Here is a 27,472-nt window from a genome sequence, read left to right as displayed (position 1 = left end):
TTTTTAAACCAACTTAACAACTACGTTGCTTCACAAGGAAAAGGAAAAGGAAAGTCAAAAGACTACGATTCTGATGACTTATTCGATAGGGAATCCGACGAGGAGTGACTTGTTGTTTTTAATGTATGATTTAATTAAACGTTGTAGGATTATAATGTACGACTTAAACGTAGTTTTTAACTATATTACCTTTAGTATATGTTGATTATGTTCATGGCGTATGTTTGCGTTGTTTGAAAATAGGCAGGTTCTATTTTTCGGCCATAAAACTGGTTGGGCAGCTGTATATATAGCTGCTGTATTAAAAAAAAACAGACTTTTAGCGGCGACACTTTTAGCGGCGACAATTGTCGTCGCTAAAAGTGGAAGATCAATACCAACGACAACGGTCAATACCGGCAACAACAGGTCAATAGCGTCCGAGCAATACCGACGACATGTCGCCGCTAATAGTCAATAGCGGCGACAAAAGTAGTCAATACTGGCGACAGCTGTCGCCGCTAAAGGTGCCCCGTTCTTGTAGTGTAATGGTTGATGATATGGCTGTAGGTCCCTTTTCGCGGAGGATTACGAACCTAAACCTTGTTATACAAACCTACTAGCGAGTGCGGAATCCAAGCTAGCAAGCAAACCGAGTTAGTAGCAAGTAGAGAAACAAACACACAAAGATTCACCGATTAACACTAGTCGTATTAATGCAAATGAAGGTTCGGTTACAAGCTCAATGTTTACAGAAGTGTTCTATAAACTCTCTAAGTGTGTGTGTGAGTTCTGGGCAGAATGCTCTCTAAGCTTCTATCTCTCGGGTGTGTGAAAATGGCAGAACCCTGGAACTCTCAACACATGCATGGGTATATATACCCAGCTCAGCAGGTCTGCTCGAAGGATTCGACAGATGGTCCGAAGGATCATCTGTCGACCACATGTTACACGAAAGATCAGCGTGGACCTCGAAGGATCATCCTTCGAGGTCTAATGGTCGAACCATGGTCGAACCATATCTTTCGATCACCTCGAAGGATCAGGTGTATCCTTCGAGGCTATCCTTCGATCAGAACATCTTTCAACTGTTGTCCAAGTCAAACCGGAGGATGGTTGACTTGGTCAACTTACAACACAAATCAGGACATCGTTACATACAGACCGAATACAGACAAAGTACAGACACAAGTGCACCAACAAACTCCCCCTTGGCTGTAGCTTTGTCTTTGATCTCTAAGCTTTGTCTTGTTCTTCTAAAAGTGTAGACTCGTCTTGAACTTCGACGGTCTTTGGTTTTCAAGTCTTCAAGACTCTGATGTCCTATCATGTCTTCAATGTCGGAGGATCTTCAAAGTCTTCACGTCTTGAAAGCAGAGAGTGTATCAACAAACTACCCGTATCATGTAGGAAGTGTGTTGACAAACTCCCCCTTAACATAAGCTCCCCCTTGAGTTATGCTCGTGAAAAGACTTTATCTTTATGAAGTGAGATCCTTGTGGTGTTGATGATGGCCAGCGGCAACTCGATCATCTTCATCTTTTGAGCGCCTTCTCGTCGTGTCTTCATTCCAAGGCTCGTCATCGACCATGTTCTCCTAGCCTTTAGAATCTGCACATGCAAGAAATCTAAACGCGTAATGAGAACAACTGCTTGGAATATAGTATAAACAAATGACACACGAATGACCATGTCATAATCAAACACCGTCCGACAGTTTGAAAGTTTCATAAATTTGTCAATTTTAGTTTAACTTTCATAACTTGCAAATTTCTGACCGTTTATGAAGATTTAGTCAACTCGGTTTTCGTTCAGGTTTCAGGTAACGAAGACTTGAGCTCCAACATCGTACAATCGAAAATAAAGTAGAAATAAAATCTTTTTGGCTTTTATAAAGTTTATATTAAAACACAGATTTTAGGTGTGTTTTTGAAATTAAAAGACAACAATTTAAAATCCTTTGAGTGTTATCAAACGACATCACCGCTAATGTCGTGCTGATATGCACCAAACGACGAAACTGTTTAAAAGAAATAATACAAGTTAAGCAGTACATAAATATATACAGACATTCTTTTTGTGAGTTTCGAGGGTAAGAGAATCATATCAGTGTACGGTCATGCCAAAACACTCTTGTTGTTCAGTTAGTTAACATTAAGATAAGCATCCTATAACAATTATCGGTATTGTTGTCCACTTAAACTCAACTTATCAGATGTAATCATGGCAAGGGGATACGTTAAGGTATGATTTATACTTACCGACCGGTGTTCATCCACATCACGACACATTCCCGTATCAAGGTATGCACGAGTGTTCATCTTACCGGTGAGTATACCGATTATCATCTGTTTGACCGTATAAATTGTGAGATACTCACTTATTTTGATTTGAAAACAAGTCCTATGTGATATAATCACTTATTGATGAGGAACTTGATTTTCGTATGCATGAGGGCACAGGTGCAAGTCCGTGAACAGGTCAGTACTTCCGTACAGCAGAGAGACGAACTTGACACCCGGAAAAATGTGATATTTTATCACTTATTTGATTTGGACATGTGATTGTTTATCACTTATTGAGGTCGAATGCAATATGCAATATGTACACGTATGTATAGTATCATGGAAGATCTAGACTTGCGTCCCCGTTATTTTTCGGTAAAAGATACAACCATGATACTCAGATGATAAGCAGCATAAAGACCGAATATCTCAGAACCTCGGCAATCTATCAAACGAAATTTCGGTACTAAGACCATATGCCAATGAATGGTTCCCACCTGGTCTTCAGTCGATTAAGATTTATATCACCCTGCACACTTTAAAATGATTGTGAGCCTACCGATACATCTTATATAGAGCTGCTTATCGTTTTTCATTTAAGATTTAAAGAGGTTAGGATAGACCACTGATGTACTATCATTTTCTCTTTTGCTCTCCAGGAAACTCATTTTTGTTTTTCTATTGTTTTTGTGTTTTTGAAATTTTTCGATGTTTTTGGATTTTCTGATTTTTGGATTTACTCCCCCTAAAATCAATAAACTAAGATAAATTTAAAACACAAAGATATTTACAAAAATGATTTTCCGATGTTGGTTACTCTTGCTTGACCTTAATGCCATTTACCAATAATAAGAAGTCAAATCTAGATTTGTCAAAATCTTTGGTAAATAAGTCGGCACGTTGGTCATCGGTGTGGACCTTAACAACATCGATTAGCCTTTTCTCAAAGCAATCACGTATGAAGTGATATTTGATTTCGATGTGTTTGGTCTTTGAATGCTGCACAGGATTTCTAGTGATATCTAAAGCAGCAGAATTATCAACGTAAATAGGAGTAGTTAGGAATTCAAAACCGTAGTCCCGCATTTGTTGTTGAATCCAAAGAACTTGGGAGCAACAACTTGAGGCAGCAATGTATTCAGCTTCGCATGTTGATGTAGCTACACACGTCTGGTTCTTGCACTGCCATGTAACTAGGCGATTTCCTAAAAACTGACATCCAGCCGTTGTGGATTTACCGTCGATTTTGCATCCGCCAAAATCAGAATCACTGAAAGCTACCAGTTCAAAGTTATTATCCCTAGGGTACCACAGACCGGTGTCGGGGTACGCCTTCAAATAACGAAAAATCCTTTTGACAGCAGCAAGATGTGAGGCCTTCGGATTAACTTGATATCTGGCAAGCAGGCACGTCGGGTACATTATGTCTGGCCTTGATGCTGTGAGGTACATGAGAGATCCGATCATGGCGCGATAGATAGAAGGGCTAACAGCTTCTCCCTTCAAGTCTGGAGTAATTCCGTGATTAGTTGGCAATGGGGTACCAATGGGCGTTGCATCAGACATCTGGAACCGGCTCAAGATGTCACCAACATATTTAGTCTGATGGATGAATATCCCAGACTCCGTTTGTTGTACTTGTAGGCCCAAGAAGAAAGTCATCTCCCCCATAGCACTCATCTCGAATTTATCCTGCATGATGCGCTCGAATTCCCTACACAAGACATCATTAGTAGAACCAAAAATAATGTCATCAACGTATACCTGTACCAGAAGAAGATCTCCATCTTGTTCCTTGATGAAAAGAGTACAGTCGATAAGGCCCCGTCGAAAACCGTTCTCCAGCAGATAGTGTGATAAGGTTGCATACCAAGCTCGTGGTGCTTGATGAAGACCATAAAGAGCTTTGTTGAGCAACCAAACCCGATCGGGATGGATAGGATCTTCAAAACCTGGAGGCTGTTCGACGTACACCTCTTCTTCAACCACACCGTGTAAAAATGCACTTTTCACGTCCATCTGATAAACCTTGAATCCTTTGAAGGACGCATAGGCTAGAAAAATTCGAATTGCTTCGAGACGTGCCACTGGTGCATAGACTTCGTTGTAGTCAATCCCTTCAATCTGACGAAAACCTTGAACGACTAAACGAGCTTTGTTTCGGATAACAACTCCGCGGTCATCCTTTTTGCATTTGAAAACCCAACGGGTACCAATCTTCTTGTATCCAGCAGGTTTCTCTACCAGTTTCCAGACACCCAGCTTCTGGAATTGTTGCAGTTCTTCCTGCATTGCTTCAACCCAAGCATTATCTTTCAAGGCTTCTTTCCACGTTCTTGGTTCTTCTTGTGAGACATAACACGCGAAGGACCAATCGTTTTGTTGCCCGGATTCTCGAATAGCTGCATACAAGCCTGCATTGTTGTTGTTTCGCAACATGTTTCTTGTTTGTACGCCACTTTGCACATTTCCAATGATGTTTTGTTGAGGATGGGTATTATGAATCCTTGTTTCTGGATTATCTGGAACTGGAACATTTATACCCAGGTTGTTAAGATTAAGATCAACAACCAATTCAAGACCCGGAATTGACGAAGAGGATGATGCAGTAGTCTCAGCTGTTCTATGTGTATCTACTGGAGGAGTACCCTCTGAAGTACCATGAACCGCTGTTGCAGGAGCTTCTTGATCTGCATCTAGAAATTCATCATCCTCTGAAGATTCGTTCAATTCGTTTGCATCATGAAAATCCTCATTGTTGAGAGTATTGTTGTTCACCGAAGACGATGGTTCTTGATTCACAAGAATTGGACGAACCACCGGTGAAACTGTTGCATTGTCACTCTCGAAAAACATCCTAGCCGCAGCATTTTCTTCAACGGCTTCAACATTGATCGAATTGAAGAAGTCATCGTACTCAAACATCCAAGGTTGACCCGGATTTTTGACTGGCAAGGTGTGCCTTTGTACTCTGACCTCAGACCATTCCTCGATCCTTTTAGTCTCTAGATTCCAGACTCGTAAGTTGGGAGTGGCATACCCAAGAAAGTATCCATCAATTGCTCTTGCCCCAAACTTTCCATTAGGATCGATGATTGTGCATGGAGCTCCAAACGGTTCGAGATAAGACAAATCTGGTTTCCGTTTTTGAAGAAGCTCAAAGCAGGTCTTGTTGTGTCTTTTTACTGTAAGGACTCTGTTCAATGTGTAACATGCAGAGGCCACAGCTTCAGTCCAGAATGGAATGGGTAACTGTGACTCTACCAACATTGTCCTAGCAGTCTCGATCAATGTGCGGTTCTTACGTTCAGCGACACCATTCTGTTGAGGAGTATAAGCTGCACTAAACTCATGAAGAATACCCTTTGAAGTGCAGAACTCCGTCATGGAATGATTCTTAAATTCAGTACCATTGTCACTACGTATCCGCCTAACCTTCAACTTATACAAATTCTCAATCTGAATGATTAAGTTTTTGATAATACCAAAGGTTTCACTCTTGTGTGCCATGAACGCAACCCAAGAAAATCTTGAATAATCATCAGTAACCACGAGGCAGTATTGATCACCCCGAATACTCTTGTGCTTGACAGGACCGAACAAATCCATGTGCAAACGTTCAAGAGGAACTGCCACTGTGTTGATCTTCTTTGTAGGGTGCTTCTTCTTTGTTTGCTTTCCTTTCTGGCACGAAACACAGATGTCTTGAAGATGGAAATTTTTGAGGGGAACACCATTCACCAATTCATTTGAAACCAAATGATTCATTTTGCGTAAGTGAATGTGACCCATTCGTCTGTGCCAAGAGATAGTGTCTTTTTCTGTGGCTTTGGAAACGAAACAAGTTGCTTGTGCAGACGTAGTAATAGCCTGGCTCATGTCAAGGACGTACAAGTCATTTATCCTTGGAGCCGACAAGAGAATCCATTCTTTTGGAATTTTGAAGCCGGGTTTCAGCACATAACATCCATTAGCATCAAAGTGTACTGAAAATTTCTTGTCACAAATTTGAGAAACACTAAGAAGATTGTGATCAAGTTGTTGCACAAAATTGATCTTGTCAAAGCTGACAATCCCGTTAGATATCATTCCTTCTCCCGTTATATATCCACCTTTATCTCCAGCAAAAGCAACATAACCTCCTCTAATAGATTTAACGTCGTAGAGAAGCTTCATGTCGCCTGTCATGTGCCTGGATGCCCCACTATCAACAATCCAATGACTACTGATAGTTCCTCCTGAAGCACCCTGCACATGAACTCAAATGAATTAGTTGGAGATGGGGACCCAAGCCATTGTGGTCTTGGGTCTTCCATTTTCATCAATGACAACAACTTCTTGTCTTTGATGGTTGGTGAATTGTGATGGTCCCCCTGATTCAACAACCGTTTTTGGTTTCCAAGTCTGTTTGGTTTCACCAGTGTTTTTCTTTAAAATTTTAACTTCTTGATGATTTGAAGTTTTAGAATTTTCTGGTTTTACAACAACAGATTGTTTATGAACCACATCGGTTTTAATCGCTTTTTCAATTTTCTTGACCTGTTGCCGTTTCTGTTTCTTTTCCCTTTCTTTTACAAGTCGGGGATCTTGTTTTGTGGAAACAGATGGCTTACGGTCAGTCTTACCACGGGGATCATCAACCTTTCCTTTCTGCTTATGAAGATATGGGCAGTTTCTAATAATGTGCCCAATGGTTCCACACTCAAAACATGATCTTCGTTCTACAAACCCCGAAGAATCATGTGATCGTCTAGCCGATGATGTTGAACTTTGTGAGCCCGAGGTACTAGGTTTTGAACTACTTGGTTCATTTCTTTTCTCGACAATAGCTTTCTTGACAAAATCTAAGTTAGATTGATTTTCAAACTTCTCAATTTTGTCTGTTCCCGTCGATTTCACAAAGTTAACATTCTTCTTTTTCTTTTGATTCGGCTTCTTTTGCACTGGAGCCGGTGCTTTACCTTTGGGTTTGGTGTGATTTTGCTGTGTTGGCACTGTTGGCAATTTCTTGTTGCCAAATTGCTTTCGAACTTCAGCCTTTGGGATTGGAGGACACTGTGTAACTGTAACTTTAGGTCCTGCCTTTCCCAAGAACTTACTCGTCGAATTCTCAAAGACTTTACAGATTAAGGATTGATTAACATTCTTAATGGGAAAATCTTTGTCTGAGTAAATTTTATCATCACCAACAAGAGTGTACAGCAAATTCACACTCTCCAACTCTTCTGCAGATGAGGACTCAGTTGCAACAGTCTTAGCGGGTTGAACAGGGGGATCACATAGAATGTGATTCTCAAGAGGTATGTCCTCATTTTTGGCTACCGCATCAGACTTTGCTGGGACAGTATCATCAGATTCATCATCAGACGAATCAGCATCCTCAATTACAACTGGAGGATCTTGATTCTGTTCAGCACTCACAAATGTATCTGCTGACACATCTGAATCTGAGGATACTTCCTTTTGGTATCCGAGTCCTGCAGCAAACTCCTTAACATCCAGAGGCACAGAAGGTTCAAAGAAAACCCTGTCCTCTTCATCAGGCATGGCATCATAATTATGTCTCACTGGTGGTGGACACTTCTTGTAGCCAATGCATGTGACATCTCTCTTTTCCTTCTGAACGTCAATGATGTGATCTAACACATAGCTAGAACTCAAATAACTGTCTAGCTTGAGCTGGATCGCATCACTTTCGGTTTTCACACAAGCCATCTCTTTTTGCATACTCTCAAGGCGAGATATATACAAATTAATATCAGTTTGTTTTCTTGAAACCATTTTAGTCAGTTCAGTTTTATCCTTCTTTAATGTTTCAATTACTGACTTAAATTCTTTTTCATGGTTTTCATAAAACATGTTGGCTTCTGTGCATTTAGAGAGATCCACAGTCAATTTCTGATTGTGGAGAAATGTCACATCATATTTCTCTTGCAAAGCCTCATGCTTGCTTTGCAAGTCACACCTATCAGCACTCAAGGAACTATGTTTGTCTTGCAAGTCAAACAAACTAGCTTGTAAAGCATCATGTTTGGCTTGCAACTCAGACATGTTTCCTTCCAAATCAGCACACCTAGCATGTAACCTAGCACATTCATCACAATTAACAGCAGTGGGTTCATCGACACATACCTGACTTGATGAACCGTCGACATTAGCCATAAAGGCTGAATGGAGAGAAGACGAAGTATAAGCAGCTTGATCCACCAGAATAGATCTTCTTTGAGTTTCTGCTGCAGCTTCCTCCAAGAGTTCATCAATATCTGCATCGATTGCTGCATTCGATGTCTCACCCACATAATCATCACCAGAATTGGATGATTCTTCATCAGCACTCCTGCTATAACCAGAAGAGTCTTCATCTTCAGACGATTCACCACCACTGGCAGAAGATTCTCTACCACTGGTGTGAACCAACTCTTTCACAATCTGAGCAAAACATGCTGTTCCATCAGGAGCATCACCACCCAACTGGATTGACCAGTCACAACCTTCATCCACCTGAACTGCAAGTGCTCGGTTGGTTTGGTTGTTGACAGGCACCAATGTACGATCATTGTTTCTGTTCTGCTGGTTGCTTTGGTTCCTGAAGGGATTTTGATTCCCGTGCTGGACTGGCTTTGTGCACTCCCTTTTGAAGTGACCCCGTTCACCACAGTTGAAGCACTTTACAGCTTGTTTATCGAACCCATACTTGGTGTCTCGCTTGCTTTCCAAGCTGGTTCTGCCGGTACTTTCCATCCAATCCTTTGCTCTTCTCACTGCACTCGCAAAGGCCCACTTGATGTCCATCAAGTCCATCTCTTCCTTATCAATCTGCCTGTAATCTTCTTGTGTCAGATTAATGTTTCCAATCTGACCTTCAATCAATCCACAGTACGCGCTCACTACAGTGTTAAGCAGCTCCATGTGTTCCTTAGCTACTTCTACACTGATTTTAGAGAAACTTGACGTGTCGAGCTGTACTGTATTTGACTTTGATTGTTGACCTGCAGCAGATGATGTTCCTCCATAACACGCATATTGTGGTTGTTGAGCAGGAGGAGGAGGAGGTGGTTGTATTGGATTTCCATACAGATCTGTGGTTGGAGGCGGCTTCACAGGAACTTGCACTGGATTGCCATACATATCCGTGCTTGTGACAAACGCCGTTTGAAGTGGAGCATGTGAACCGGCTTTTGCAGATGACGTAGTGGAGGTGCCATAATACATCTCTGGATTCTGTGGCACTGCAACTCTCTTTGCCTTCAATGTTTCTTCCTGATCCTTGTTCTCCAGAAGCTGCACGAAATCGTTGATATTTGTGGTTCTCAACGTTCCGTTGTACTTCAAGATTTCCAGGAAGTTGTTCCATTGAGGAGGCAATGCATCGGCAAACTTCTTTACCACCTCTGTTGGAGTCGTTGTGACTTCAAAGTTTGTCAGCTCAGTAAGCAGGTGATAGAAACGGCTTGTCATATCTCCCAAGGACTCCTTATCCATACATGTGAAGCCATCAAATTCTTTCTTCAGTAGATCTCGTCGTAGTTGACGTGTGGCTTCATTACCTACTCCTCTTGTCTTCAATGCATCCCACAACTTCTTCGTAGTCTTGAAACTGACGAACTGATGATAAATATCCTTGCTCAGTGCTTGAGTGAGGATAGCGTATGCTTTCTTTTCTAAGTCATACGTCTTCTTTTGTTCATCAGGAAGATCGGCAAATGTAGCTGTCGAAGAAGCAGCAACCTCGATAGTTTGATCGAATTCCGTAATGAACCGTAACCACAACTCTGTATTTTGACCAAGAATATATGTATGGAAACGATCAACCCATCCCGGATATTCATGAAGATGCATCAACTTTGGAGGCCTGTTTAAACTTCCGGTTTCACTTTCGCTTAGTAGAAGACTTTGAATACTCGGAGTTTGATTTGAAACAAACGCCCATTGACCAGCTGGAGTGGCATTTGCTTGTGAGGATGTAGAAACTGGAGATTCGGCCCATGATGGAGATTGACTGGTATTCATGTATTTTCCACTGTCTGGAGCCGGACTTCCCCACCAACTCGGATTCATGATAGATAAGCAAAATAAATGCTTAGTAAGAATGATCCAAAGATACACAGCCGAAGGATCCTGGTCGAAGGATCTGAAATCACAGAAACTCGTTAACAATAAACAAACCTCAATCGAAAGATATAACCTTGTTCGAAGGATCAATAGTACTCGAAAGATTACTGTTGACTCTCGAACAATGATTTCGAAAGATTCAAGAACTCGAAAGATTCCCTTTGAAAGATCCTTATCTTTCGAGCCAAATCCTTATCTTTCGAATAACAGATCTCGAAAGATTCACCAATACGAAGGATCCTAATCTTTCGGACACTAATCTTTCGAAAAGATTCCTTTCTCGAAGGATATGTTTCAGACTTCGAAGGATGGGTCGAAGGATATTAATCTTTCGAGCCCTCCTTGGTCGAAAGATATCGAAGGATGATCTTTCGATGTCGAAAGATATCTTTCGAGAGCTCTGACACAATCTGATCTGATGTGAAAGGTTGGTGAAAAGGTGACAGGGGTTGGTGAAGTTGCTTTCGGCAGAAGGGATGTTTCTGCACAACTTTCCACCAAACTTTTTGACTTTCAAAAATTATACCCAAAAAGGCAAAACCTTATCCTCAAGTTCAGTCACCGGAAACACACCGGAATACCACCGGAAAACACAAAGTTTTCTAAAAACCAATTTTTATGTTACCCAACCCAAACTTGAACACTCCCGAAGGTTTAGAAACCGTTTTTCAGTTTAAACAAGCAAGAAAAACCACCAAAAACGGGTGCTAAACCAAGTGTTCAAACACACCAAACACTTGAACAAACCCGGTTTTAAACAAGGTAAAGAGCGAGGCTCTGATACCACTTGTAGGTCCCTTTTCGCGGAGGATTACGAACCTAAACCTTGTTATACAAACCTACTAGCGAGTGCGGAATCCAAGCTAGCAAGCAAACCGAGTTAGTAGCAAGTAGAGAAACAAACACACAAAGATTCACCGATTAACACTAGTCGTATTAATGCAAATGAAGGTTCGGTTACAAGCTCAATGTTTACAGAAGTGTTCTATAAACTCTCTAAGTGTGTGTGTGAGTTCTGGGCAGAATGCTCTCTAAGCTTCTATCTCTCGGGTGTGTGAAAATGGCAGAACCCTGGAACTCTCAACACATGCATGGGTATATATACCCAGCTCAGCAGGTCTGCTCGAAGGATTCGACAGATGGTCCGAAGGATCATCTGTCGACCACATGTTACACGAAAGATCAGCGTGGACCTCGAAGGATCATCCTTCGAGGTCTAATGGTCGAACCATGGTCGAACCATATCTTTCGATCACCTCGAAGGATCAGGTGTATCCTTCGAGGCTATCCTTCGATCAGAACATCTTTCAACTGTTGTCCAAGTCAAACCGGAGGATGGTTGACTTGGTCAACTTACAACACAAATCAGGACATCGTTACATACAGACCGAATACAGACAAAGTACAGACACAAGTGCACCAACAATGGCGGAATTTGATTGGATGTTGTGAGTGATAAATGGGTGGTGAGTGATAACCACCCCTACCCCCTTTTATTTTTGGCTTTGTGTGCTAGGAAGATTCAATCACAAGAATACAAAGGTTTAACGTAGTTCACTTGATTAGTGTTATTGGCAAGTAGGGACCATGTATATCTTTGTGAATCAAGTTGTTATCAAGTAAAACAACTATTATGTCGGGTTTATACAAGAAAATGCTAATCAATGACTGAGGTCGGGGCCCTATACATGGGTGTTTGAAGTGGAAACATGGAGAATGATAAGCACAGATAAAAACATATTTTTGAAAGGAATAGAAAGAAAACTATATATTAAAAAAATCAAAATTTAACGAGGCTATTTATAAGTAAAAGGGTATTAGGAAGAATAGAAACTTATATTAAATATGTACGTAATACTATTACAAAACCCTGCAAGGCTGACATGAGATTATGACTATCAAAATCATCATCACATAATAACATGGTAATCTAAAATGCAATTCTTATGCACGGAACTATATATTAACATAATTAACCCTAGAGAACTTGCAGCATTTCTTCAATGTGCTTATAACTGGTAATGCCATCCATTGTATTTTTTTTTTCAAAAATATTTATATGCTTTTGAATAGTTATTCCTTATTATTTGTCTGAAACTCAGTTGTGAATTGGAGACTTTTTCCTAGCTGGAGTATAATCCATTTCGGCAATATCTGTAATGACGTCCGGATATTGCTCAGTAATGACAACCTTCTTCGAGTTTTTCGCATTTTCTGGCGAAGAATTGGATGCCTCTTCCTTCCTTGCTAATTGATGAGTAGATTTGACTTGTAGTTTTGGATCATGTTTATTCTTCTGATCCTGTGCATGAATATAGCTTTACAAAGTTAAAAACAAAAAGTCTGATTGATTTAATAATATTTTTAGTCTGTTATTTTTTTCCTATGATAACTTTAATGATAAAAAAAAAACCAACCTGTGGGTCGATGGTCTTAGGACTAGCAGAAGTAGCTTCTGTCATTAACTTTCTATTTATGCCTGCAAAAGTAAGAGAAAGGAGATAATTATTTTTTAAACGGCAAATTTGGATCACTGACGGACCACTGACACTGGATTAAAAATAATAAGGATCATCTTCATGACAATCAACATCAATTAACTTGACAAAGAAATTGATCAAATACCTTGAGCTTTATAGGTTAGGAAACTTGAAACAACTAAAAAGATCATGAGAGAAAGCTTCATACTTTGTGAAGGTGTAAGGCTGAATATTAGCAAGCTTAAGCTGGTTAACAAATGAATGTGTGTAAGAAGTTCGTTATCCCGGCTAGTATATATATACAAATGAAGTAGGGGACCCACATCAGGTTGCTGATTATTAGGGTTTCTAACTGTTTTTCCTACTTCTTTAATTTGCTTATAAGCTTTTCTAGTATTATTAATAACATATTTGTTGACTTAAATTAAATGGGTTGGTGGTTTCACTTAAAGTTCAGTGTGGAATGAGGGGACAAAAGTCAAAACTGTCCCAAAAAAAATTGGGTTTCCATTCTCTTGAAGCTATATATTTGTCTCTCACATCTGACATGACAAATAGTTAGAAGATGGATCTATCTATAGTGAGAATATTGGGGTTGTCCTAAACTTTTAGGGGTCGGCTACAAGACTTCATTACCCTTTTAGTGCATGTTGTCCCCTTAAAGAGGTGTTGCAGAATCCATATTAGATTTATTTATTGACCACACACTAAAACAGACACACATGCCAAGCTAGTTCTTGTCAATCAGTGCCACTCTTTTTCACACCTCTTTCATTAAAAGAAGCCTTGGATGCTTCCTGGTCTCACTTCTATTGGCCAATGAGAGTCTATCTTTGGCCTTCTTTAATTTATGGACCAATTATTTAGTGTAGAACGTATTATCTTAACATATAAAACCTTGTGTCTATGTTCAAAATCTTTAACAGGAACAATTACTATAGATGATGCATGTTCATTCTCGAGATGGGCGGTCGAGCTTGCACACATAAAATAACTATTCTATGCTATCATGTTAAGCTTGTAAAATCCAACTAAAAGATGCTTAGATATATGAGTGAAACTAGTTAAATTGATAATGTCACAAGAGATTAGCATCGTTTTTCTTGAATGGCAATGATGATATATGTTGCTACAAGGATCCGTCGAGATGATAATTTAGATTGTCATCACACTTGGAGAGATGAATTAGTCACACTTTGTTTTCTCCATCTTTGATTGGCCGGATGTTGTAAAATACCACAAATGATTGGCCGGGTCTGCAAAATACCTCAAAAAGCTCGTTAGAAGGGAACAAGGCTCAAGTGAAGAACGAAGTGTTAACCAAGTTCATCCGAGTACAAGAAACGGGCCTCTCGAGCCGGTGATGTTTATATTTTATTTGTTTAGTTATTATGGGTCAAACATTAGTATGGTTATGTTTATTTGTTTTGGGCCGTAGGCCATATGTAAATGGGTCGAACAGAATTCTTATGTCCAGTAGGGTATTAGCAGGACAAGAACAAGCAGTCTGGGCCGAGCATCATGAACCGGCACGTCTTGGAGAATAACTACCGAGCGGTTATTTCTCAAACGTCATATCTTTTCAATTTGAAACGTTGTGACTCTTGGAACGTGCCTGTTCAATGCTATAAAGCCGCTGCACAACATCCATTGTTCTCGGTCAGTTAGTTTGTAATCAAACGTGTTTACAAGTTATCATATTCAAGTTCTAGTTATCATTCAAGTTCAATTCGGTTAGTTATTTTTGCAAATCTGTTTTCGTTCAATTCATCATGAACTATTGTGATTGTTGTGGGTTGTTCAAGAACGATTGTGTGTGTGGTCACAATACCATCCGTTCCGATTGGTCCTGGGTTTCCGATGACGATGATACCAACATTGGTATTAGAGCCAAAGGTTTAACAGGAAGCGGAAGGGATTGTGATCAAGAAGAAAACCGGGTTCATGGAAACAAAGGGAAATCGGTGGTGACCGATTATGGTGAAGAGGATTTTGTTCGTAGTGGAGAGTGCGGCCGGGCGGCGGAAGTGGATGAGTACGCGCAGGGGAAGCCAACCATGCGAACCGGGATATCACAAATGAAAAAGTTTCCAAAGAAAGTGTTTCAAAAGGGTTTCGTGAAGAAGTCCGGGAAGAAATCTAATGCACCAGTGGGTAGGCCGAGAAAACCGGGGGTTCGGTGTTTCAAGTGCAAGAAATTCGGCCACATCGCGTCAATTTGCCCTAGTAAGTATATCATATTATCACCACTGCCAATAGAAAGTGATTATATTGTGAAAGATACTTGCGGGGGTAAATGGGATTCAATCTGGGTTGTTGATCCCACGTTTAAAACGCATATGACGGGAAATCGAAATTTGTTTAAGTGTTTCAAGAGACACTTTGGGGTTGTAACGAACGAAAGTAGGAAAGACTTTTCGTTTGTACATGGAATAGGAGAAGTGAGAGTGCCGGTGGACGGCAAGGATAAGACAATCCCGTGCGTAAGTTACGCACCAAGACTTGACAAGAATGTTCTAAGTCTAGAACAACTCTTGTTTCAAGGGATTGAGACGGTCACTATGGGTGAGAAGTGTGTATTGAAGAAAATGTTTGGTTGTCGATCAAAAGGGTTCGACATATACGAAGACAAGTCGGAAACCGATTTGGAACAAGATTATCTTAATGCTTTCTACGATAATCTTGGGGTTGATAATGGCTACAAGAAGGAGAAAGAGGAATTCCAAGAGTGTCTAGGGGATTATTATGAACGGGAATTTGAGAAGTCGAAAAACAAAAAGAAAGTGTACGGTGAACGTTCAAACGCTAGGAAAGAAAAGGTTGTGTACTCCAAGAAAGCGAAAAAGGCATTGTTAATCTACATTGAAGGCGAGAAAGATAATCCGCGCCAATCTAGAGAAATGCTTCGGGAACGGGCAATAACTCTCTCTCAACTCGAGGAGGACGTCGTTGAAAGAGATTTAATTATGGAAAGTTGCGTGGAACCAGGGGATCTCATCACACTACACGAAGAAATCAAGAAACACCCAAGGTTCTTCGACGCACCGTTCGAGGAAGTTTTGGTTTGGTTCATCACGGATTTTCTAGGGATTGTCTGTGAGAAAGCAATGCCGCCAGAGTTAATTGATGGGCGTGATCTTAGTCTCATACTACTACACCGCATCGTGAAGCATAACGGTGGGTTCGAAGAGATAATGGAGAAAAACATGTGGGGCGATATTTCGGTGAAGTATGGCTACGAAGCGGATGACGCTTACGAGATAAAGGTCGCCTACGTTTATTATTTGGAGTTGGTCGAATGGTATTTCGACTACATCAAGAAGGAGCGTGCAAGAGAGAAAGTTGGCATGGCGGAAAGCTCAAGCAACAATTGCGGTTGGTTCGACGATTCAAGCGATGACGACGTGGTGGTCAAGATCGAGGTCACCAACAATCGCAAGGAGTGATCGTGATCGAAGGACTCGGATGTTCTTGCTTAAGGGGGAGAATGAAGAACGAAGTGTTAACCAAGTTCATCCGAGTACAAGAAACGGGCCTCTCGGGCCGGTGATGTTTATATTTTATTTGTTTAGTTATTATGGGTCAAACATTAGTATGGTTATGTTTATTTGTTTTGGGCCGTAGGCCATATGTAAATGGGTCAAACAGAATTCTTATGTCCAGTAGGGTATTAGCAGGACAAGAACAAGCAGTCTGGGCCGAGCATCATGAACCGGCACGTCTTGGAGAATAACTACCGAGCGGTTATTTCTCAAACGTCATATCTTTTCAATTTGAAACGTTGTGACTCTTGGAACGTGCCTGTTCAATGCTATAAAGCCGCTGCACAACATCCATTGTTCTCGGTCAGTTAGTTTGTAATCAAACGTGTTTACAAGTTATCATATTCAAGTTCTAGTTATCATTCAAGTTCAATTCGGTTAGTTATTTTTGCAAATCTGTTTTCGTTCAATTCATCATGAACTATTGTGATTGTTGTGGGTTGTTCAAGAACGATTGTGTGTGTGGTCACAATACCATCTGTTCCGATTGGTCCTGGGTTTCCGATGACGATGATACCAACATCAAGCCTCGGATCCGCCGATACCCAAGTCAGTCCAAAATTTATCATTATCATATCCAAGTAATAAGCTAGAGGAGTACTAGATACTACCAAAAATATAAGAACCAAAAGAATATGAGGACAAAACACACTCGTCATAGAATACAATAGAACCTCAGTACCTCGGCCTAACATTAGAAAAAGAAACAGCAGCCGAATTGATATGATAACCTCGGCCTAACATTAGAAAAAAAAAAACAGCAGACTGAAATAAATTGCTATAAAAGCTAAACAATGAATTATATATAAAGGATAAGTTGATCATAGGTTTTTACTCCGTAGAGGCCAAGATATACGGACTCACCTTCTTAGGCATTAGTATCATCGTTTTACAATTTGTCAGATTCAAAATAAAATAAGAACTCTCCTAAACTATAGTTTCTTCAAATTAGTTACTTTATCAGACGAACACAAAATATATATTTATTCCATATCGTTAATAAACATATTCTTGATAAAAGTTGGCCCTTTATCGCTTTATACTCAATTACCTACTCATTTATGTATTAATCAAATCTCATGGACATGTTTATATAAAAATAACGTGTGGTCCTAACTATGATGCCCACACATAGATAGAGCAATAAGTTCCAACTAAAATAAGCATACTACTACCCATAGAATATAATATTACGTCTGTTATTTTCCATGTAATAAAAATAATTAACAAGAAATTATTCTATTGGCAAAGTATATTCTGCAACTTTTATTCATAATAATGGTTCCTTTAGAGTACCAATAATTCCTCTATCATTAAACTCTTCCTTCTCATTCTTTGATCACACCAACTTTTTTGATTGGTTGATTTTCAACTCTCTATCCTTCTACTACGAGATTGTTAAAATTTGATGAGCTTTTGAAGCCGATTAAATATATAAAATGTCAGTTTTTTAACTGTGTTTCCTGACCTAAATACTAACTTGGGTAATAAGTGACAAGTAACTAAAGGCACAATGGTATCTCTCATTTTCGGAGTATAGTCTTTGTCATTTCTCCCCACTGCACGTTCTTTATAGAGACATATTTGTTGTCTATATATTTAACATCTTATTAGATTAAATCTATTGCTTATAACCGTTTGATCAAATATTGTACAATTGTGATTACTCCTGCCGCTCCCCCTCACACGTGTGTGTATTGATCTTTGATTGCATCAAATTGTGTCTGGATGCACAATGTATATAACGGTATAACCTATTATAAGGGCGAATCTACTTTTTAGGTCTGATTCAATGTTATAATTAGTTTTGATGCACGTTTATATAACAAGTACGTCTAACCCAATATATAACCCCAGTCTCATATTCGATATGGCATGGCAATGGGCCAAGTATAACTAATTTCAATCCTATATTCGATTTTAAAATCATCTTCCATACTCGGTCTAATCCCATCGGGAATATTGTAGGTAATTCTGTTAGTTATCAAGTATACCCATTAGTTAAAAAAAAAACCACTGGGATTTTCATGTATGTGTGCATGTGTATGCATGTATGCATGTATGTATGTATGTATGTATTGAACGTCAGATTAGTTGGTTTTTACTAGCTTACTCCGGAGAGCCAGACAAGTTTTTAAACTCTCTCCCCAAAGTTCGAATCCATCCTAGCGGTGCTCACCCATATATAATGATTTGCTCGTAGAAGGAATCGAACCGGGAACCTTCTCAGAAGGAAATCACTTAGGCTAAAGGGTATGGAGAGCCTCATAGGCTCGGCTTGGAGGGGATGGACCTAGAGGGGTGGGAGATGAGCCCTTTATATATATATATATATATATATATATATATGTGTGTGTAGGTCCCTTTTCGCGGAGGATTACGAACCTAAACCTTGTTATACAAACCTACTAGCGAGTGCGGAATCCAAGCTAGCAAGCAAACCGAGTTAGTAGCAAGTAGAGAAACAAACACACGAGTTCACCGATTAACACAACTTGTATTAATGCAATGAGGGTTCGGTTACAAGCTCAATGTTTACAGAAATGTTCTATAAACTCTCTCAGTGTGTGTGTGAGTTCTGGACAGAATGCTCTCAACACTCTCTATCTCTCGGATGTGCAAATGACAGAACTGACTCACACATACATTGCATGGGTATATATATACCCAGCCCATGATGCCAGATCGAAGGATCCGAAGGATGGTCCGAAGGATCATCTTTCGGATACAATGCTTTCGAAGGATTAGCAAGGACCTCGAAGGATAGTCTTTCGAGGTCTATCATTCGAAGCATATCTTTCGATGAGATCGAAGGATCCAAATTATCCTTCGATCTCTACATCATCCTTCGATCAGAACATCTTTCAATATACAAACTGTTGTCCAAGTCAAACCGGAGGATGGTTGACTTGGTCAACTTACAACACAAATCAGGACATTGTTACATACAGACCGAATACAGACAAAGTACAGACACAAGTGCACCAACAAACTCCCCCTTGGCTGTAGCTTTGTCTTTATCTTCTATGGTTGTAAACTCATCTTGAACTTCGACGGTCTTTGGTCTTCGAGTTATCAAAACTCTTATGTCCTTTCAAGTCTTCAATGTCGGAGGATCTTCAAAGTCTTCACGTCTTGAAAGCAGAGAGTGTATCAACAAACTACCCGTATCATGTAGGAAGTGTGTTGACAAACTCCCCCTTAACATAAGCTCCCCCTTGAGTTATGCTCGTGAAAAGACTTTATCTTTATGAAGTGAGATCCTTGTGGTGTTGATGATGGCCAGCGGCAACTCGATCATCTTCATCTTTTGAGCGCCTTCTCGTCGTGTCTTCATTCCAAAGCTTGTCATCGACTATGTTCTCCCAGCCTTTAGAATCTGCACATGCAAGAAATCTAAACGCATAATGAGAACAATTGCTTGGAATATAGTTAACATACACACATGACACACGAATGACCATGTCATAATCAAACACCGTCCGACAGTTTGAAAGTTTAAATTTGTCAATTTTAGTGTTTAACTTTCAAACATGCAAATTTTTTTTTTGACCGTTTATGAAGATTTAGTCAGTTCGGTTTTCAGTCAGGTTTCAGGTAACGAAGACTCGAGCTCCAACATCGTACGATCGAAAATAAAGCAGAAATAAAATCTTTTTGGCTTTTATAAAGTTTATATTAAAACACACCTAAAATCTTTTTGGTATTTTTGAGATTAAAAGACAACAAGTTAAAATCCTTTGAGTGTTATCAAACGACATCACCGCTAATGTCGTGCTGATATGCACCAAACGACGAAACTGTTTAAAAAGAAAACAATAAAAGTTAAGCAGTAAATAAATAAATATATACAAACATTCTTTTTGCGAGTTTCGAGGGTAAGAGAATCATATCAGTATACGGTCATGCCAAAACACTCTTGTTGTTCAGTTATTTAACATTAAGATAAGCATCCTATAACAATTATCGGTATTGTTGTCCACTTAAGCTCAACTTATCAGATGTAATCATGTTTAGAGGATACGTTAATGTATGATTTATACTTACCGACCGGTGTTTATCCACATCACGACACATTCCCGTATCAAGGTATGCACGAGAGTTCATCTTACCGGTGAGTATACCGATTATCATCTGTTTGACCGTATAAAATGTGAGATACTCACTTATTTTGATTTGAAAGCAAGCCCTATGTGATATAATCACTTATTGATGAGGAACTTGATTTTCATATGCATGAGGGCACAGGTGCAAGTCCGTGAACAGGTCAGTACTTCCGTACAGCAGAGAGACGAACTTGACACCCGGATAAATGTGATATTTTTTATCACTTATTTGATATGGACATGTGATTGTTTATCACTTATTGAGGTCGAATGCAGTATGTAATATGTACACGTATGTATAGTATCATGGAAGATCTAGACTTGCGTCCCCGTTATTTTTCGGTAAAAGATACAACCATGATACCCAGATGATAAGCAGCATAAAGACCGAATATCTCAGAACCTCGGCAATCTATCAAACGAAATTTCGGTACTAAGACCATATGCCAATGAATGGTTCCCACCTGATCTTCAGTCGATTAAGATTTATATCACCCTGCACACTTTAAAATGATTGTGAGCCTACCGATACATCTTATATAGAGCTGCTTATCGTTTTTCATTTAAGGTTTAAAGAGGTTTGGATAGACCACTGATGTACTATCATTTTCTCTTTTGCTCGCCAGGAAACTCATTTTTTTTGTTTTTCTATTGTTTTTGTGTTTTTGAAATTTTTCGATGTTTTTGGATTTTCTGATTTTTGGATTTACTCCCCCTAAAATCAATAAACTAAGATAAATTTAAAAACACACAAGGATATTTACAAAAATGATTTTCCGATGTTGGTTTTACTCTTGCTTGACCTTAATGCCATTTACCAATAATAAGAAGTCAAATCTAGATTTGTCAAAAGCTTTGGTAAATAAGTCGGCACGTTGGTCATCGGTGTGGACCTTAACAACATCGATTAGCCTTTTCTCAAAGCAATCACGTATGAAGTGATATTTGATTTCGATGTGTTTGGTCTTTGAATGCTGCACCGGATTTCTAGTGATATCTAAAGCAGCAGAATTATCAACGTAAATAGGAGTAGTTAGGAATTCAAAACCGTAGTCCCGCATTTGTTGTTGGATCCAAAGAACTTGGGAGCAACAACTTGAGGCAACAATGTATTCAGCTTCGCATGTTGATGTAGCGACACACGTCTGCTTCTTGCACTGCCATGTAACTAGGCGATTTCCTAAGAACTGACATCCAGCCGTTGTGGATTTGCCGTCGATTTTGCATCCGCCAAAATCAGAATCACTGAAAGCTACCAATTCAAAGTTATTATCCCTAGGGTACCACAGACCGGTGTCAGGGTACGCCTTCAAATAACGAAAAATCCTTTTAACAGCAGCAAGATGTGAGGCCTTCGGATTAACTTGATATCTGGCAAGCAGGCACGTTGGGTACATTATGTCTGGCCTTGATGCTGTGAGGTACATAAGAGAGCCGATCATAGCGCGATAGATTGAAGGGCTAACAGCTTCTCCCTTCAAGTCTGGAGTAATTCCGTGATTAGTTGGCAATGGGGTACCAATGGGCGTTGCATCAGACATCTGGAACCGGCTCAAGATGTCACCAACATATTTGGTCTGATGGATGAATATCCCAGACTCCGTTTGTTGTACTTGTAGGCCCAAGAAGAAGGTCATTTCCCCCATAGCACTCATCTCGAATTTATCCTGCATAATGCGCTCGAATTCCCTACACAAGACATCATTAGTAGAACCAAAAATAATGTCATCAACGTATACCTGTACCAGAAGAAGATCTCCATCTTGTTCCTTGATGAAAAGAGTACAGTCGATAAGACCTCTACGAAAACCGTTCTCCAGCAGATAGTGTGATAAGGTTGCATACCAAGCTCGTGGTGCTTGATGAAGACCATAAAGAGCTTTGTTGAGCAACCAAACCCGATCGGGATGGATAGGATCTTCAAAACCTGGAGGCTGTTCGACGTACACCTCTTCTTCAACCACACCGTGTAAAAATGCACTTTTCACGTCCATCTGATAGACCTTGAATCCCTTGAAGGACGCATAGGCTAGAAAGATTCGAATTGCTTCAAGACGTGCAACAGGTGCATAGACTTCGTTGTAGTCGATCCCTTCAATCTGACGAAAACCCTGAACGACTAAACGAGCTTTGTTTCGGATAACTACTCCGCGGTCATCCTTTTTGCATTTGAAAACCCAACGGGTACCAATCTTCTTATATCCAGCAGGTTTCTCTACTAGTTTCCAGACACCCAGCTTCTGGAATTGTTGCAGTTCTTCCTGCATTGCTTCAACCCAAGCATTATCTTTCAAGGCTTCTTTCCACGTTCTTGGTTCTTCTTGTGAGACATAACACGCGAAGGACCAGTCGTTTTGTTGCCCGGATTCCCGAATAGCTGCATACAAGCCTGCATTGTTGTTATTTCGCAACATGTTTCTTGTTTGTACACCACTTTGCACATTTCCAATGATGTTTTGTTGAGGATGGGTATTATGAATCCTTGTTTCTGGATTATCTGGAACTGGAACATTTATACCCAGATTGTTGAGGTTAAGATCAACAACCAATTCAAGACCCGGAATTGACGAAGAGGATGATGCAGTAGTCTCAGCTGTTCTATGTGTATCCACTGGAGGAGTACCCTCTGAAGTACCATGAACTGCTGTTGTAGGAGCTTCTTGATCTGCATCTAGAAATTCATCATCCTCTGAAGATTCGTTCAATTCGTTTGCATCATGAAAATCCTCATTGTTGAGAGTATTGTTGTTCACCGAAGAAGATGGTTCTTGATTCACAAGAATTGGACGAACCACCGGTGAAACTGTTGCATTGTCACTCTCGAAAAACATCCTAGCCGCAGCATTTTCTTCAACGGCTTCAACATTGATCGAATTGAAAAAGTCATCGTACTCAAACATCCAAGGTTGACCCGGATTTTTGACTGGCAAGGTGTGCCTTTGTACTCTGACCTCAGACCATTCCTCAACCCTTTTAGTCTCTAGATTCCAGACTCGTAAGTTAGGGGTGGCATACCCAAGAAAGTATCCATCAATTGCTCTTGCCCCAAACTTTCCATTAGGATCGATGATTGTGCATGGAGCTCCAAACGGTTCTAGATAAGACAAATCTGGTTTCCGTTTTTGAAGAAGCTCAAAGCAGGTCTTGTTGTGTCTTTTGACTGTAAGGACTCTGTTCAATGTGTAACATGCAGAGGCCACAGCTTCAGTCCAGAATGGAATGGGCAACTGTGACTCTACCAACATTGTCCTAGCAGTCTCGATCAATGTGCGGTTCTTACGTTCAGCGACACCATTCTGTTGAGGAGTATAAGCTGCACTAAACTCATGAAGAATACCCTTTGAAGTGCAGAACTCCGCCATGGAATGATTTTTAAATTCAGTACCATTGTCGCTGCGTATCCGCCTAACCTTCAACTTATACAAATTCTCAATCTGAATGATTAAGTTTTTGATAATACCAAAGGTTTCACTCTTGTGTGCCATGAACGCAACCCAAGAAAATCTTGAATAATCATCAGTAACCACGAGGCAGTATTGATCACCCCGAATACTCTTGTGCTTGACAGGACCGAACAAATCCATGTGCAAACGTTCAAGAGGAACTGCCACTGTGTTGATCTTCTTTGTAGGGTGCTTCTTCTTTGTTTGCTTTCCTTTCTGGCACGAAACACAGATGTCTTGAAGATGGAAATTTTTGAGGGGAACACCATTCACCAATTCATTTGAAACCAAATGATTCATTTTTCGTAAGTGAATGTGACCCATTCGTCTGTGCCAAGAGATAGTGTCTTTTTCTGTGGCTTTAGAAACGAAACAAGTTGCTTGTGCAGATGTAGTAATAGCTTGGCTCATGTCAAGGACGTACAAATCATTTATCCTTGGAGCCGACAAGAGAATCCATTCTTTTGGAATTTTGAAGCCGGGTTTCAGCACATAACATCCATTAGCATCAAAGTGTACTGAAAATTTCTTGTCACAAATTTGAGAAACACTAAGAAGATTGTGATCAAGTTGTTGCACAAAATTGATCTTGTCAAAGCTGACAATCCCGTTAGATATCATTCCTTCACCCGTTATATATCCACCTTTATCTCCAGCAAAAGCAACATAACCTCCTCTAATAGATTTAACGTCGTAGAGAAGCTTCATGTCGCCCGTCATGTGCCTGGATGCCCCACTATCAACAATCCAATGACTACTGATAGTTCCTCCTGAAGCACCCTGCACATGAACTCAAATGAATTAGTTGGAGATGGGGACCCAAGCCATTGTGGTCTTGGGTCTTCCATTTTCATCAATGACAATAACTTCTTGTCTTTGATGGTTGGTGAATTGTGATGGTCCCCCTGATTCAGTAACCGATTTAGGTTTCCATGTCTGTTTTGTTTTACCAGTATCTTTCTTTAAAATTTTAACTTCTTGATTGTTTGAAATTGTAGAAGTTTCTGGTTTTACAGTAACAGATTGTTTTTGAACCGCATCAGTTTTAATCGCTTTTTCTATCTTTTTGACCTGTTGGCGTTTCTGTTTCTTTTCCCTTTCTTTTACAAGGCGGGGATCTTGTTTTGTGGAAACAGTTGGCTTACGGTCAGTTTTGCCACGGGGATCATCAACCTTTCCTTTCTGCTTATGAAGATATGGGCAGTTTCTAATAATGTGCCCAATGGTTCCACACTCAAAACATGATCTTCGTTCTACAAACCCCGAAGTATCATGTGATCGCTTAGCCGATGATGTTGAACTTTGTGAACCCGAGGTACTAGGCTTTGAACTACTTGGTTCATTTCTTTTCTCGACAAAAGTTTTCTTTACAAAATCTAAGTTAGATTGATTTTCAAACTTTTCAATTTTGTCTGTTCCCGTCGATTTCACAAAGTTAACATTTTTCCTCTTCTTTTGGTTCGGCTTCTTGTTAGCTTGAGCCGGTGTTTTACCTTTGGGTTTGGTGTGATTTTGCTGTGTTGGCACTGTTGGCAATTTCTTGTTGCCAAATTGCTTTCGAACTTCAGCCTTTGGGATTGGAGGACACTGTGTGACTGTAACTTTAGGTCCTGCCTTACCCAAGAACTTACTCGTCGAATTCTCAAAGACTTTGCAGATTAAGGATTGATTAACATTCTTAATGGGAAAATCTTTGTCTGAGTAAATTTTATCATCACCAACTAGAGTGTATAGCAAATTCACACTCTCCGACTCCTTCTCAGACGAGGACTCAGTTGCAACAGTCTTAGCGGGTTTGACAGGGGGATCACATAGAATGTGATTCTCAAGAGGTATGTCCTCATTTTTGACTACCGCATCAGACTTTGCTGGGACAGTATCGTCAGATTCATCATCAGACGAATCAGCATCCTCAATCACAACTGGAGGATCTTGATTCTGTTCAGCATTCACAAATGTATCTGCTGACACATCTGAATCTGAGGATACTTCCTTTTGGTATCCGAGTCCTGCAGCAAACTCCTTAACATCTAGAGGCACAGAAGGTTCAAAGAAAACTCTGTCCTCTTCATCAGGCATGGCATCATAATTATGTCTCACTGGTGGTGGACACTTCTTGTAGCCTATGCATGTGACATCTCTCTTTTCCTTCTGAACATCAATGATGTGATCTAACACATAGCTAGAGCTCAAATAACTGTCTAGCTTGAGTTGGATCGCATCACTTTCGGTTTTCACACAAGCCATCTCTTTTTGCATTGTTTCAAGACGAGAGATATACAAATTAATATACGTTTGTTTTCTTGAAACCATTTTTGTCAATTCAGTTTTATCTTTCTTTAATGTTTCAATTATTGACTTAAATTCTTTTTCATGGTTTTCATGAAACATGTTGGCTTCTGTGCATTTTGAGAGATCCACAGTCAATTTCTGATTGTGGAGAAAGGTCACATCATATTTTTCTTGCAAAGCGTCATGCTTACTTTGCAAGTCACTCAAATTCTCATTCACAGTAGTATGTTTGTCTTGCAAGTCAAACAAACTAGCTTGTAAAGCATCATGTTTGCCTTGCAACTCAGACATACTTTTCTCCATTTCAGCACATCTAGCATGCATCCTAGCACATTCATCACAATTAACAGCAGTGGGTTCATCGACACATACCTGACTTGATGAACCGTCGACATTAGCCATAAAGGCTGAATGGAGAGAAGACGAAGTATAAGCAGCTTGATCCACCAAAATAGATCTTCGTTGAGTTTCTGCTGCAGCTTCCTCCAAGAGTTCATCAATATCTGCATCGATTGCTGCATTCGATGTCTCACCCACATAATCATCACCAGAATTGGATGATTCTTCATCAGCACTCCTGCTATAACCAGAAGAGTCTTCATCTTCAGACGATTCACCACCACTGGCAGAAGATTCTCTACCACTGGTGTGAACCAACTCTTTCACAATTTGAGCAAAACATGCTGTTTCATCAGGAGCATCACCACCCAACTGGATTGACCAGTCACAACCTTCATCCACCTGAACTGCAAGTGCTCGGTTGGTTTGGTTACTTGCAGGCACCAATGAACGCTCAGTGTTTCTGTTCTGATTCTGCTGGTTGCCTCGGTTTCTGAAGGGATTTTGATTCCCGTGCTGTGCTGGCTTTGTACATTCCCTTTTAAAGTGGCCCCGTTCACCACAGTTGAAGCATTTAACAGCCTGCTTATCGAACCCATACTTGGTGTCTCGCTTACTTTCCAAGCTGGTTCTGCCAGTACTTTCCATCCAATCCTTTGCTCTTCTCACTGCACTCGCAAAGGCCCACTTGATATCCATCAAGTCCATCTCTTCCTTATCAATCTGCCTGTAATCTTCTTGTGTCAGATTAATGTTTCCAATCTGACCTTCTATCAACCCACAGTACGCGCTTACTACAGTGTTAAGTAGCTCCATGTGTTCCTTAGCTACTTCTACACTGACTTTAGAGAAACTTGAAGTGTCAAGCTGTACTGTATTTGGCTTTGATTGTTG

General features: G+C 40.1%; 1 protein-coding gene across 1 annotated transcript; it reads right to left on the bottom strand.

Annotated features, from left to right (window-relative positions):
* Positions 1 to 12,268: 12,268 nt before the first annotated feature.
* LOC110883620 lies at positions 12,269 to 13,121 on the bottom strand. Its single transcript, XM_022131341.2, has 3 exons — positions 13,002 to 13,121; positions 12,794 to 12,855; positions 12,269 to 12,678 (listed from the first exon to the last, which is right to left on the bottom strand). Exons 1-3 carry the CDS (start codon positions 13,060 to 13,062, stop codon positions 12,475 to 12,477), a joined length of 327 nt encoding a protein of 108 aa, XP_021987033.1. The 5' UTR covers positions 13,063 to 13,121; the 3' UTR covers positions 12,269 to 12,474.
* Positions 13,122 to 27,472: the final 14,351 nt, after the last annotated feature.

Source organism: Helianthus annuus, chromosome 10, assembly GCF_002127325.2.
Source record: "Helianthus annuus cultivar XRQ/B chromosome 10, HanXRQr2.0-SUNRISE, whole genome shotgun sequence".
Taxonomy (NCBI): Eukaryota; Viridiplantae; Streptophyta; class Magnoliopsida; order Asterales; family Asteraceae; genus Helianthus; species Helianthus annuus.
This window is presented reverse-complemented; position numbering and strand designations above follow the sequence as displayed.